The following is a 14,218-nucleotide window of genomic DNA, read 5'->3' as shown; positions in this document are numbered from 1 at the left end:
ACCTGTATTATTTCGGGATGATTTTATTTGTTGATGGAACATGAGGTGTCATGTATCTAAGGCTGATCTTGAATTCATGTGCCTGAAGATGACTTTGAATTGCTGATCCTCTGGAATGTTGGAATTGTATGTATGAGCTGCCATGCTCAATTTTGTACGGTGCTTGGGAATCAAACCTAGGGCATTGTACATGCTAGACAAGCATTCTTCCAACTGAGTTAACTGCTGAGAAATTCTCCTCCCCCTGGATTTTTTTGTCTTGTTCAGATTTTTCTTAATGTTCTATCAAGATATATATATATATATGATCAGTGCTTTAGGATTTTTATTGCTGTGAAGTGATGCCATGACCACAACAATAATCGTGGTGATATCTTACTTGTACAAATAAAGCCTGTTTGAAGGTCAGAGAATGGAACTTACCACTAGCTTGCCATAGAGGTCTGTACAGACAGACAGGAAGTGAGGTAGCGGGGCAGAAACGGGATATAATCAGGGAGAAACAAAACTCATTCTCTTGTCTGCTGAGACGCTAAGGAGGTAAGATGTGGCCGGTGGCTTGCTCCTTCTCTGCTCTCTCAACATTTCTCTTTTTCTGACCCCAGCTTTTTATTAGCTAGACCAATTAAGAACTCCATTTACACCCGGCGTTGGTGGCGCACGCCTTTAATCCCAGCACTTGGGAGGCAGAGGCAGGCGCGTCTCTGAGTTCGAGGCCAGTCTGGTCTCCAGAGTGAGTGCCAGGACAGCCTCCAAAGCTACACAGAGAAACCCTGTCTCAAAAAAACAAAAACAGACAAAAACAAACAAACAAAAAACAGCCCTCTTTCCCCCAAAAACAAAGATGGGTCACCTATGGTGTTATAGCCACACCCAGTTCTCTCTCACTCACTAACTCCTAAACCTTAATCTCTGAGACCCTCCAAGCAGTTCTTCTTTCTGGGTTTATTTTATTTTATTTTTTAATATTACATAAGGACTGGAGAGATGATTAAGAGTGCTTGGTGCTCTTATCAAGGACCTGTATTTGGTTCCCAATACCCAGGTTAGTTTGCTTACCACCACCAGTCATGAGAAAAATATAAAAGAATGTTATATAAATTATGTCTGGGTTCTGCCTCTCCTTTCCCTAGCTTTTTTCTTTGTGTAAGTGTGTTGTGTGCATTCATTTATATATATGTGGAAGCCCAAGGTTGATGTCAGGGATTATTCTCAATTCTTTTCAACCTTACTCTTTGAGGCAGGGTCTCAATGAACCCCCCAGTTTGCCAATATGCTAGCCAGCCTGTTCCCCGGATTCTGTCTCCACCTCTGAGACTGCTTATTTTGCCAGTCCTCAAGCATGTATGGCAGCTTTTCCATAGAGCGTATCTCCCTGGTCCCAGTGTTGCTCATTCATAATGAATTCTCTGGAATGCCATCTGGTCCATAATACACAAAAATGAGTCATTCCTTTTTTATTGTTGAGTAAGTAGTAGTTGTGGGTATATATTTATTGCAGTTTCTTAGTCATCTGTTAAAGGACATCTGAGTTAATAGTTATGAGTAAAAGTTTTATAAAGATTCATTCACAGTTCATGCGTGTGCATGCATAAATTTTCATTTCTCTTCCCAGGAGTATAATTGATGGGTGTTATGGCTATTGTATGTGTGGGTTTTTTTTTTTTTTTTTCTTTTAAGAACTTGCTAAACTGTTTTCCAGAGTTGCTGTACCATTTTACATCCCTACCAACAATGTATGGACTGATCCAGGCTCTCTGCCTCCTTGCCAGCATTTGGCGTTAACACTGTTTTTCATTTTAGCCATTCTGGTAGGTATCTAAGTGATATGTTAGTGAGGTTTTAATTTGCATTTCCCTGATGGCTAATTATGTTAATTTTCATGTGCCTGTTTGCCTATATATTCTCATTATTGAATTGTATCTGCATGTCTCTTGACCCTTTTCTGATTGGATTATTTCATCCCTTTTTTTTTCCTGTTGAATAACAGTTCTAAGTATATTCTAGATTCTAGTCTCTTATCTAATGTAGTTTGCATATATTAAACCAAGCCCGATACCTGCGTTTTCATCATTATAAAGGGTCTTTTGCAAAACAATGGAGTCTAGTATGTCATTTTCCTTTTTATGTCTCTTTTTATTGTCATATTTAAGAAGTCTTCCTAGACCTAGATCCTGAAGACTCTTCTCTTCCCTTCAAAGGACAAGACATCTGGTGATCTATTTGAAGCTATGGATGGCCAGTTGCTTTAACACCATTTATTATGTTGTTTTTTACACTTTGGTAAAAAAATAATTTGGGCATATTTGTGTGGTTCTGTTTCTGTTTAGGGGTTTCTCTTGTGTTTCATTGAGCTACCTGCCTGTTTTTCACCTAACACAGCACAATCTTGAATCTGTATTACTGAAGCTATGTTGTAAAGCTGGAATAGATTGATTTCCTCACCATTTGTTTGTGGTTTGGTGCTGAGGATTGGTTGCATTCCTTGTACATGCTGTGCAACCACTCTACCACTGCTACATTCCCAGCTCTCTTTTCTTTAAAAGAAATCAGAGCAGCTTTTCTAGGATTTTTTGTTTGTTTTTTTTCCCTTTGTTAGTTACTGTTCTGTTGCTGTGAGGAGACGCCATAACTAATGCAGGTTACAGAGATGGAGTCCATGGTCATCATGGTGAGAAGCAAGCAGGCAGACCTAGCATGGTGCTAGAGAAGTAGCTGAGAACTTTATATCTTGATCCACAGGCAGCAGGCTGAGAGGGGGGCAGGGCTGGCCTGGCCTGGCATTTTGAAACCTCAAAATACACATCCCCCCCTAGTGATACACTTCAACAGCACACTTCCAAATCTTACCAAACAGTTTGACTAAGAATTCAGACATGGGAACCTTCAGGGGTGCTCATTCACACCCTTGCCTCATTCCTAATATTTGGGGAAGGCATTCACTTCATCTTTGAGTAAAATCTTAGGGCCCCACCATTTGTAGATACTGTTTGTCAAATGAGGACTTGCCTTCTATTTCTAATATTTTGTTTTTGTTTTTTTTGAGACAGGGTTTCTCTGTGGCTTTGGAGGCTGTTCTGGAACTAGCTCTTGTAGACCAGGCTGGCCTCGAACTCACAGAGATCCACTTGCCTCTACCTCCCAAGTGCTGGGATTAAAGGCATGAGCCACCACCGCCCGGCCTATTTCTATTTTTTAAGACAGCGTTTTGCTGTATATCCTTGGCTGACAGACTATGTATTCCAGGTTGGCCTTGAACTAGTAACTGTCTCTGCTGAAGCTTCAGCCTCCAGTACTGTATTACAGGCATGCACCAAACACCCACGTGAGAACATTCCTTCTCCTTTTCCAAATTATGATTGGGTTTTGAATTTGTCAGTAATTCTCTGTTGATTATGTTCATATGACTTTCCTTTTTAGCTGTTAAAATGTAATACTATGTTAATTTCTTGAACCCAGTCTTGCCCCCCCCCCAGCATAGTCCCACTTGGTATGGTGCTTAATTATTTCTAGATATTGCTGCACTTTAGTTATTATTCTTTTGAAATGTGGGATATTGATTTGTAAGTTTTTTTTTTTTGTAGAATTCTTTAAAATAGAGGCCTCAGCTTTTGTGGGTTTTTTTTTTTTTGTGGGTAAGCCCCCCCCCCCCAACAGGGTTTCTCTGTATTGCTTTGGAGCCTGTCCTGGAACTCGAACTGGCAAAGGTCTCAGTTTCTTACACACACACACACACACACACACACACACACACACACCCACCCCCACCCACCCACCCACCCAGAGTTTGCATACCCACATGCATGCAGTGTCAGGAGCTAAACTCAGTCCTTTGGACGAGCAGCAGATGTTTTCATAGGCCTCACAGTTTTTCTTTGGGGAGTTTTGAGTTGTGAGTTAAAAACTGGGTGTGGTGACATGTCACTTTAATCATGTCACTTTAATCTTAGCATTTGGGGAAGCAGACGATCTCTGAGTTCAAGATCAGCCTGGATTTTCTTAGTGAGTTCCAGGCAAGGCCACACAGTGAGGACCCCCTCTCCACCCCCCAAAAATTGACTTAAGTTTCTTGGCAAACTAGGAAGATACTTAAGTTATTTGTTTTATAGTGAGTTTGGATTGTTTTGTAAGAAATGTGTCCACGGGCTGGAGAGATGGCTCAGCGGTTAAGAGCACTGACTGTTCTTCCAGAGGTCCGGAGTTCAATTCCCAGCAACCACGTGGTAGCTCACAACCAACTTAAATGAGATCTGGTGCCCTCTGCTTGCCTGCAGGCAGAAAGTCTTCTATACAAAATAAATAAAAAAATGTTTCCACATTCTCTAAGTTGGATATAGAGTTCTCTCCATTCCTGTATTATCTTTCTAATACAGTTTTTTCTAGTGATTTTCCTCACCTTTTAAAGGGGGTTATTAATATATTTCTATTTTAACCCTTTCATTTTATCTTTATCTTTTTATGCTATTCTGTGGTTTGTTTTGTCTGTCTGTGCTGCATTGCTATAGGGTTGATTTTAATTTTTTCTTTCCTCTTTGTTGTGTTTTTTTTCTCACTTTACCAGTTGTGACGTTACATTTTTCCTTTTCATATTCTTTTGACACCTCTTGAAATTTTGATGAGTTCATCTAAAATTACTTTTGTTTTCTCTTGTGTATCATTTTAGACTGCTTACCAACCTGCTTGTTCATATGCTTACTGTTGCCTTTTCCGTTTGTCTGACCTAACACATGGAATTTTCTTTTCCTTTTTTAGAGTAAATATTTACTTAAGATAAACATTACTCTTCTCAGGTTTGTTATTTTCTTTGCTTATTGTTCTGTTCTTTGTTTTTGATGATGATCAAACATAGGACCTTGTGCTTGCTGTGTAAACACTCTACCAATGAGCTGTAGCAGCAGCCTAAGCATCTGACTGGTAATACTCATTTTATATTTATTTCAGTAGTGATGATAGCTTCTCTGATATGTTAAAACTTTTTTTCCCCTGTTGTGTTTTATATTTGTCATGCTTTGGAATGTTTCTTATGCATCCATTGTCTCCTTATTTATGACCTCCCTCCTCCCTCCCCTCCCTCCCTCCTCCCTCCCTCCCTCCTCCTCCCTCCCTCCTTTCTTTCTTTCTTTCTTTCTTTCTTTCTTTCTTTCTTTCTTTCTTTCTTTCTTTCAAGGCAGGGTTTCTCTGTAGTTAGGAGCCTGTCCTGGAAAACTCTATAGACCAGGCTGGTCTCAAGCTCACAGAGATCCACCTGTCTCTGCCTCCCTAGTACTGAGATTAAAGGTATGTGCCACCACTGCCTGGTTTATGATTACCCCCCCCTCTGGTTTTTTTGAGACAGGGTTTCTCTGTGCCTTTGGAGGCTGTCCTGGAACTAGCTCTTGTAGACCAGGCTGGTATCGAACTACACACAGAGATTCGCCTGCCTCTGCCCCGGAGTGCTGGGATTAAAGGTGTGAGCCTCCACTGCCCAGCATGATTACCTTTTCAATTAATCATTCTCCATTTAAGATTGCAAATCTTTCTTTGTTGTTTCCTTTCTTTGTCTTTATTAATTTTATCCATCATTACTTATAAACATTTATTTCTTTATTCCAATTTGGATCTAGTAAATTTTCCAGTTGCTCATTAGTTACTCATTTGAAATCTAGAATTTTCTCCTGTTTGTAATTCACCTTCAATACTGAATTTTATTTTTAATCTGATAACATGTTCTTTTAGTCCTTAATTTACTTAGTATTTCTTTTACATTCCATGTCTTTGGTTGGTACTTTGCGATCACGTATCACTTTATAACCCTGGATTGCTTGGAACTCTCTATATAGACAAGACTGGTCTTGAACTCAAAGCACCTGTCTGCCTTCCTCTGTGCTGGGATTAAAACTGGACTACCACTCCCCCTCTCAGTTGTGTTTTAATGTTTGAAATTTATTCTTTAGTATTTTGAGTTTGTGTTATTTAGGGTTCCCCCCCAATTATTAATTTCCCTTAGACATTTGAGGCAGGTTCATGCTTTGTGATCCAGGCTGGTGTGAACTTGTATTGTTAGTTCCTCAAATGCTAAGATAACAGGTGTGCTACTCCATACCCAGTTAATGCAGTGCTGGGGGATGGGACTGTGGGCATCATACATGCTAAGCAAACATTCTACCAAATGAGCTATATTTCCAGCTCCTACTTCAAAGTCTTTATTGCTTTGTTATGTTATCTGTAATTTTGGAATAATGTTTAATGACAAAATAGTATACATTTTATGGGCCTTCAGTTTATAATTCAGTGTTTAATTTCTAAGAATTTGTTGGTTTCTGATGTCATCGTGTTGACAGGTTTTTTTTTATGCCTAATTGGGTTTTTATTTTACCATGAATAAATAAAATTTTGTCAGATGCTTTTCTGTCATTTATGTAAGACATGTGGCTTTCCTTCTTAAACCAGTAAATCTTTCTTAAAAATTGGTTTGCTTTTCATAAACTTCAGAATAATAATTTGGTTACTCTTGTCCTCTAAAAGAAATTAGTGAGTTTTCTAAATGTCATTATGAGCAAATTCTAATATATATATATATATATATATATATATATATGTATATACATATATATATATAATTTTTTTTAAAGATTATATTTATTATGTATACAACATTCTGCTTCCATGTATATCTGCACACCAGAAGAGGTCACCAGATTTCATAATGGATGGTTGTGAGTCACCATGTGGTTGCTGGGAATTGAACTCAGGACCTCTGGAAGTGGAGTCAGTGCTCTTAACCTCTGTGCCATATCTCCAGCCCCACAAATTTTATTATATATTTAGTGTTTAAATTCAGTGTAACTAACTACTCTTTTCCCATTCTCCTAATTACATCATTCTGACTGAGACCTCTTAAGAGTTTTTTTTTTTCTGTGTCCTTCTAATAAGATCTCAGTAGTTTTGTTACTTTTTTGTTTTCTGTTATCATAAAATATTATAAAATATTGTAAATACATCTTGTATAGTTTTAAACCAAGGCCTGTAGTTCCTATAGTGAGCTATTTCCTTCAAAGAGCCTGGATTCCTTTTATATGAATTAGTATTTTGACTAAAACCTTTTTTACCCCACCATAAAATACAAAAAAAAAAAATTGTTTCAATTTAGATTTGAATAAAAGTTTGGAAATTAATAGCCTCTATATGTCTATATTGACCTGCTTAATCAATCCAGGAAACGTTCTTGCTTTTTCAAATATGGCAAAGTATCTATACTCATTACTCAGTTTGTTTAATTATTGACTACATTTTTAATTTCTCCACTTTGTACAAATTATTTGAATGTATATGCCATACTTCTAGTGTAAGTACTCAACTCAGATATTGATTTAGGCTCGGGGTTTCAGAGATTTCAGCCAATGGTTCCTTGGTACCTTTCTTAAGTCTTCTGGTGAGGAAGAGCACTTCAGGGAATGTGCTTACTTCATGGCTGTCAGGCAGGAAAGTGATCTCAATCCCAATAGTCCCTTCAGGGTTATGCACACTCTACTGACCTCTTCCTTTAAGTATTCCTCTACCTCCTAAAGGCTCTATTGCCATCTCTTAGTATTGTCGTAAGCTGGTGACTAAGCTGTCAGTGTATGGCCATTGTAAGACATTAAAACCATGGCTGGGCATGGCATGTGCCTTTAATCCCAGCAGTTGGGAGACAGAGACAGGCAGATCTCTGTGAGTTTGAGGACAGACTGGTCTACAGAGTGAGTTCCAGGACAGCCTTCAAAGCTATGGAGAAACCCTGTCTCAAAAAACAAAAGAAAACAAACAAATAAACAAAAAAAAACCCCCAAAAAACAACAATTATTATGGCTCATTTTAGGAAATGCAAAAGTTGTATGTGAATCTAATGTTTCGTCAGACTTTTACCTGAAAGTTTGACTAAATGATCTGCACCCTTGTTGTCTAACAGTTTCCTCTGAGATTGAAACAGTCCATTCTGCAAGGAAGCTATGCAGAAAGATTTGCGACTCAAAAAGAGCTTCAGGAAGCCCCTGAAACTGACCAGATTCATTAGGCCCCTCCCTGCCAGACTAAACAATAAAAGCTGAGTGTCCTTCTCAGAGGATAGAAAGCTGAGCTGCAAAGAAGACTGAGACCAGACCAGCTGCCTGAAAGAGGTTTAGACCAACAGGACACTTTCCAATGTGTGGAGCTGCCTGTAGGCTATTCAACATGCTATAGGTTTCCCTGCTCTTTTTTTTTTTTTTTAAGATTTTATTTATTATGCATACAACATTTTGCTTCCATGTATATCTGCACACCAGAAGAGGGCACCAGATCTCATAATGGATGGTTGTGAGCCATCATGTGTATGCTGGGAATTGAATTCAGGACCTCTGGAAGAGCAGCCGGTGCTCTTAACCTCTGAGCCATCTCTCCAGCCCAGTTTTCCCTGCTTTTGTGAGCTGTCACCCATGCTGGAATGGGCCTTGGTGATACAGCTGTCTTTGAATCATTTCTGCTCCTGAAGCAATCCCTAACCCATACTTCTGTAGGTAACCAAGTCAGACTTTGGTGGTATCTGTACTTTGTCATGGGATCCCTGTCTGGGGTGAGTAGACACCTGTGCTGTGTCTTGGTGACAGGACTTAGCCTCTGACACCGGTATATAGATTTCAGGTCACAGGATTTCCACTGGGTCTCTTAGACCCTTACACCATTGTCTTTGCAGGAATTTCAAGACAGAAAAAGTTGTGTCACACTTAACTCCCACTTGCTCGTAGTTTTGAGTATCAATACTTTACATAGTTCAGCATTTTTTCAATTTTTTTCTTTTTTTCTTTCTTTCTTTCTTTTTTTTTTTTTTTTTTTCCCCAGAAACAGGGCTTCTCTGTGTAGCTTTGGAGCCTATCCTGGCACTCGCTCTGGAGACCAGGCTGGCCTCGAACTCCGCTTGTCTCTGCCTCCTGAGTGCATGCTTATTTTATTTTTTTATATAGAGTCTCTGATATACGTTAATTCCCCAGTAAGAACGAGGTGATTACTCTGTGTGCTAAAATGTGCTTAACTTCACATTCTCTTCACGGTCCAGGAAATAGGATTCCTTCTTTTCCTTGGAGGTTGGGCAGGTTTGCTCACTAAACTGCTTGGTCTGTGTAGTGTCTTTAAATGGAGGTGGTAAACAATATTACTACTTGTTCCTGATTCAGGTGACATAATTTAGGTTTTCCATCAGAGTGCATACATGTGAGCAATTGCTCCCTACCCCTAGCTTGCCTCTGTGCTGTGTATGTACATGTACACACAAGGGACTTACTCTGAAGCTCACACTGTTGACTTGGAACTTGTTGCATGTACTTTTTTTCTTCTTCAAGGAAGAGCAGCTTTCATAGCCCACAGTGCTCTCAAATTTGCCCTCCTCCTGCCTCAGTTTCTAGATCACAGGGATAGCAGGTATGACCCACCATGTCCAGTTTCTTTTATTGTTATTATTAATTTTTTTTTGAGATAGGGTCTCTATGTATTCATTGATATTCCTAGAAATAGCTAAGTAGACCAGGCTAGCCTTGACCTCATAGAGATCCTCCAGCCTTAGCATCTGGAGTGCTGAGATTTAAAGGCATGTGCCACTACTCCTGACCCCTCCCCCCCCCTTTTTTTTTTTAAATTCATAGTCCTGTGCATTTGTTTACTTTTTTTTGGGTGGGGGGAGTTGACTTCATTTTGTTTTCTAGTTAATTTTTTTCCTTTATCCTTTATTTCTCCTTTTTGGGTTGATTTTGATACTATTTGTTTCTTGAACTATTTTTGTAATTCTAGATAAACATTTAGATGTCTAGAGCTGTGGGTTGCTCTATCGATTTTGAAATCTAGTATTTTTTTAAGGGTTTATTTTTATTTTTTATTTTTTGGCTTTTCGAGACAGGGTTTCTCTGTGTAGCTTTGGAGCCTATCCTGGCACTCGCCCAGCTAAGGGTTTATTTCTACTTTATGTGTAGGAGTGCTTTGTATGAATGTATGTTTATGTACCATGTGTATGCAGTGCATGTGGAGGCCAGAAGAGGGTGTCAGGTTCCCTGACACTGGAGTTACAGGTGGTTGTGAGCTGCCCTGTGGGTGTTGGAAACCTCTTTTTTTTTTTTTTTTTCTTTTGCAAGATGCACTTGCTGCTTCTGCCTCCCAAGCGCTGGGATTAAAGGTGTGTGTCATCAGCCCGGCTTAGTCTTAATGTTTTAAAGTATCTTTTAAAAAAAAAAAAATTTTTTTAGCTGGGCAAAAGTTGGTGGCACACGCCTTTAATCCCAGCACTCTGGAGGCAGAGGCAGGTGGATCTCTGTGAATTCGAGGCCAGCCTGGTCTCCAGAGCGAGTGCCAGGATAGGCTCCAAAGCTACACAGAGAAACCCTGTCTAGAAAAACAAAACAAAACAAAAAAATTTTATTTTTGTCTGTTCCTTAATGTTTGAGTATGGGTTAAAAATACATTGGCTTTGGATACCAGTTACAACTGGATTTTGTAATTCTGCTAAGCAGTGCTAGAAGTTAAACATGTGGCATAAAAAATCAACTTGTTTGTTTAATTAGTGACAATTTTGTAACAAATACTGTGTAAGTGGAGTTCTTAATCAGTCTAATAGAAACCCAGAGTCAGAAATACAGGAAAATGCAGACAGATCAAAGAGAAGAAGGAACCAGCCACCGCCATACTTTACCTCCTTAGCGTTTCAGCATACGAGAGCGATTTCCTGTTTCTTCCTGCTTATATTCTGTTATCATCACAATGTTGAGCTTTATATTAGGAGGTCTTAGTTTTGAAAAAGAACATATTCATTGGGTAAAGAGCTCATAATGAAGAAGCAAATAGCGATTTATATTAGAGCATAATCTGACAATTAGGTGGTTAATATGAACCAAGACTGGGTTTTCAAAATGAAGAGGAAAGCAAAATCTGATTTAACAACATAACTCAAATGGATGTTTCAAGAGAAGATAGCTTTTTGAATACTAATGTTCCAGGTGGTATGGTATATGTAAATATTGATTAATATCAGGAAAAAATATGACTTTATACTATAATTTAGGTAGTAATTTTTATATATGCTTGATGATGATTTGTTCTTTTTTTCTTTCCCCTTTTAGAATATGGTTTCTAGTTTTAGGGTTTCTGAATTACAAGTGTTACTAGGCTTTGCTGGACGGAATAAAAGTGGTCGTAAGCATGACCTCCTGATGAGGGCGTTGCATTTATTGAAGAGTGGCTGCAGCCCTGCGGTTCAGATTAAAATTCGAGAATTATATCGACGCCGATACCCACGGACACTTGAAGGACTTTCTGATTTATCCACAATTAAATCATCGGTTTTCAGTTTGGATGGTAGTTCTTCACCAGTAGAACCTGACTTGGCTGTGGCTGGAATCCACTCGTTGCCTTCTTCTTCAATTACACCTCATTCACCATCATCTCCTGTTGGTTCTGTGCTGCTTCAGGACAGTAAGCCCACATTTGAGATGCAGCAGCCATCTCCTCCCATTCCTCCTGTCCATCCTGATGTGCAATTAAAAAACCTGCCCTTTTATGACGTCCTTGATGTTCTCATCAAGCCTACAAGTTTAGGTAAGTATTAAGAAAAATTAATTTTTAATTAAAATTTTTTAGAAGAGAATAAAACAGCTTACAAAATATTTATTAGTGATTTGCTCTTAATACCTTAAAATTGATAGCCAAGTTTGGCAAGATGGCTCAGAGGGTAAAGACAGTTGGTGCCAAATCTGACAACCTGAACTCAATTACGAAGACCCACAGGGTGAGAGGACAGAACCTATTCCTGGAACAAGGTCTCTGATCCTGCATACATGTACCACAGCATGCATCCTCACACAGATAAATAAATGCTAAAAGTATTCATAAGAACTAATAGCCAGGGGCTGGAGAGATGGCTCAGAGGTTAAGAGCACTGACTGCTCTTCCAGAGGTCCTGAGTTCAATTCCCAGCAACCACATGGTGGCTCACAACCATCCGTTATGAGATCTGGTGCCCTCTTCTGTTGTACAGATATACATGGAAGCAGAAAGTTGTATACATAAGAAATAAATAAAATCTTAAAAAAAAGAACTAATAGCCAGCTATGATGGTATGCAGTAACCCAAGAGATCTTTGGACTTAAGCAAGGTTATCATAGGGAGTCCAGCCTGGATTTCTAGTAATTTTGAGTCCAGTCTGGATTAACATAGTGAGTCTATCTCTCAAAAGCAAAACAACCCCCCCACCAAAACAAACAAACAAAACACAAAAAACAAACACCAAGCGGGCTAGGGAGATGCTTTATTGTCAAAAGCAGCAAGCTTGAGGACCTGAGTCTGAATAACCGGAACCCATGTAGACCCAGACTTGGTGACACATACTTCTGTAACTTGTTGTCCCTACAGGGAGGTGGAATTGGAGACAGAAAATCTCAGGGACATGTGTGCGCGCACGCGCATGTGGGTACACACATAAATGTTAAAAGTCAAAACAAGTTAGGCATGATGGCTATTCCTATAGACCCAGTACTTGGGAAATTGAGGCAAGAGGGTTGCTGAGAATGGGGCTAGCCTGGGCTACATAGTACCTGGGCAGTACAGGATTACATAGCAAGATATTGTCTCAAAAGCAAAGGGAGATAACAAAACTGAACAAACTAAAACTAAAAAATGGAGGTCTTACTGCTAAATATTTAAATGTATGAGTGAAAAATTGTGGTACTCATAACTGAAATTTAATGTAATATGTTATATCATTTGAGTGTCTTTTTTTGTTTTTGGTTTGTTTTTTCAAGACAGGGTTTAGGTTTTCTCTGTGTAGCTTTGGATCCTGTCCTGGAATTCACTTTAGATCAGGCTGGCCTTGAACTCAGAGATCTGCCTGCCTCTACCTCCTGAATGCTGGGATTAAAGGTGTGCTCTACCACTACCCAGCTCTTCTAACCTTTAAGAGTTGTATATGTGTAGCAGAGGGATAGAGATGGGTATGAAAATCCAATATAGAGCTTATCTTAACTCTTTTTTTGTTTGTTTTGTTTTTTGCCTTTTTATGTCTTAAGGACTCAAATTGCTATTGAATGAAGGGAATAGACTTAAGACCTTAATGTCTCTATCACATTAGACACAGAGTCCTAGTTTTTGTTTAATGTACTGTTAAGCTTCTTTCCTAACAAATAAACCTCTTGGGGTAACAGTAAGTACTACTCTTGCAGAAGTTCCAGGTCAGTTTCCAGCGCCTGTATCATGGTGGCTCACAGTAGCTGTACTACAGCTTCAGGAATCTGCCCACCCTTGTACCCACATACAAGCATATACACACACTTAAAAGAATTAATCTTAAAAAATAAACCTTATACATTTTTTTCTAAGGTGGGAAAGAGTGTTTGATAAACTTTATGATTTTTTACCATTTCTATTATTGTGTATGTGGGTGGCACAGTATATCTTTGGTGACTCAGGATGAAATTGTGAGACAGGGCTGGTTAATGGGCTTATGATGGCCTGATTGCTGACAGGCCAAGATGGCTACTTGGTCTCTTTTACTCTTTGTTTCATTTATTTATGTTTTAGTAGTTTAAATTCTTCAAGAAGAGCAAGAAACTCATTGAACTTCTGGGCATTATTAATGCTATTAAAACATAGGGGGCATTGCGGACAGTCAGGTGGCTCAGTGAGTAAAAGTTGTCTGCTGTGGAGTCGTATAACCTGAGCCTAGATGCCTACAACCCACACGGTAGAAGAGGTCTGACTTGTACAAGTTGTTTTCTGATTGTGTGTGGTACACATACAGATATATGTAATATAATGATGTTCATCCACCGTAAAAACTACATTATCTTTGAGATTTTTTATATGAAAACTTGCTTGTTTAAACTTTTTGTTTTGAAAATTAATATTATAGGGAAAGCAATATGCCTCAGTGGGTCAAAAACACTTGTATAATACTGACTTTTGCTTATCCACTTGTCTCCCTGTAGACACTGGGTTGCTTTTACATTTTAGCTATTGTGAATAATACTTCTGAAAACATGACTATAAATATCTCTATCCAATGTAGAATTGTTGGATCACATGGTAATTGTTTTTAATTTTTAAGCAACTACCATATAACAGCTGCACTATCTTAAAATGCCATGAACTCAGACATTTGCATGAAAATTTCTCCACATCCTTGCCAAAATGTTTTGGTTTTGGAGGGAAATGCTTTATTTTGTATTGTAGCCAACCCAGTGGGTATAAA

At 38.8% G+C, this 14,218-nt stretch overlaps 1 protein-coding gene across 11 annotated transcripts in view; it reads left to right on the top strand.

Moving 5' to 3' along the window:
- The window catches only part of Pias2 (protein inhibitor of activated STAT 2), an 80,687-nt gene that overhangs the window by 19,759 nt on the left and 46,710 nt on the right, over positions 1-14,218 (top strand). For 8 of the 11 annotated variants that reach the window (XM_027397933.2, XM_027397941.2, XM_027397934.2 and 5 more), the window contains one exon: positions 11,097-11,571. In XM_027397933.2, coding sequence (XP_027253734.1) covers positions 11,097-11,571 — 475 coding nt within the window. Of the gene's footprint in view, positions 1-1,702; positions 1,812-11,096; positions 11,572-14,218 lie in introns of all 11 variants that reach the window. The other 3 variants (XM_027397939.2, XM_035440047.1, XM_027397940.2) reach the window with 1 other exon arrangement.

This window comes from Cricetulus griseus, chromosome 2 (genome assembly GCF_003668045.3).
Source record: "Cricetulus griseus strain 17A/GY chromosome 2, alternate assembly CriGri-PICRH-1.0, whole genome shotgun sequence".
NCBI lineage: Eukaryota > Metazoa > Chordata > Mammalia > Rodentia > Cricetidae > Cricetulus > Cricetulus griseus.
Note: the sequence above shows the minus strand (reverse complement) of the source record. Positions and strands in the feature narration are given on the sequence as shown.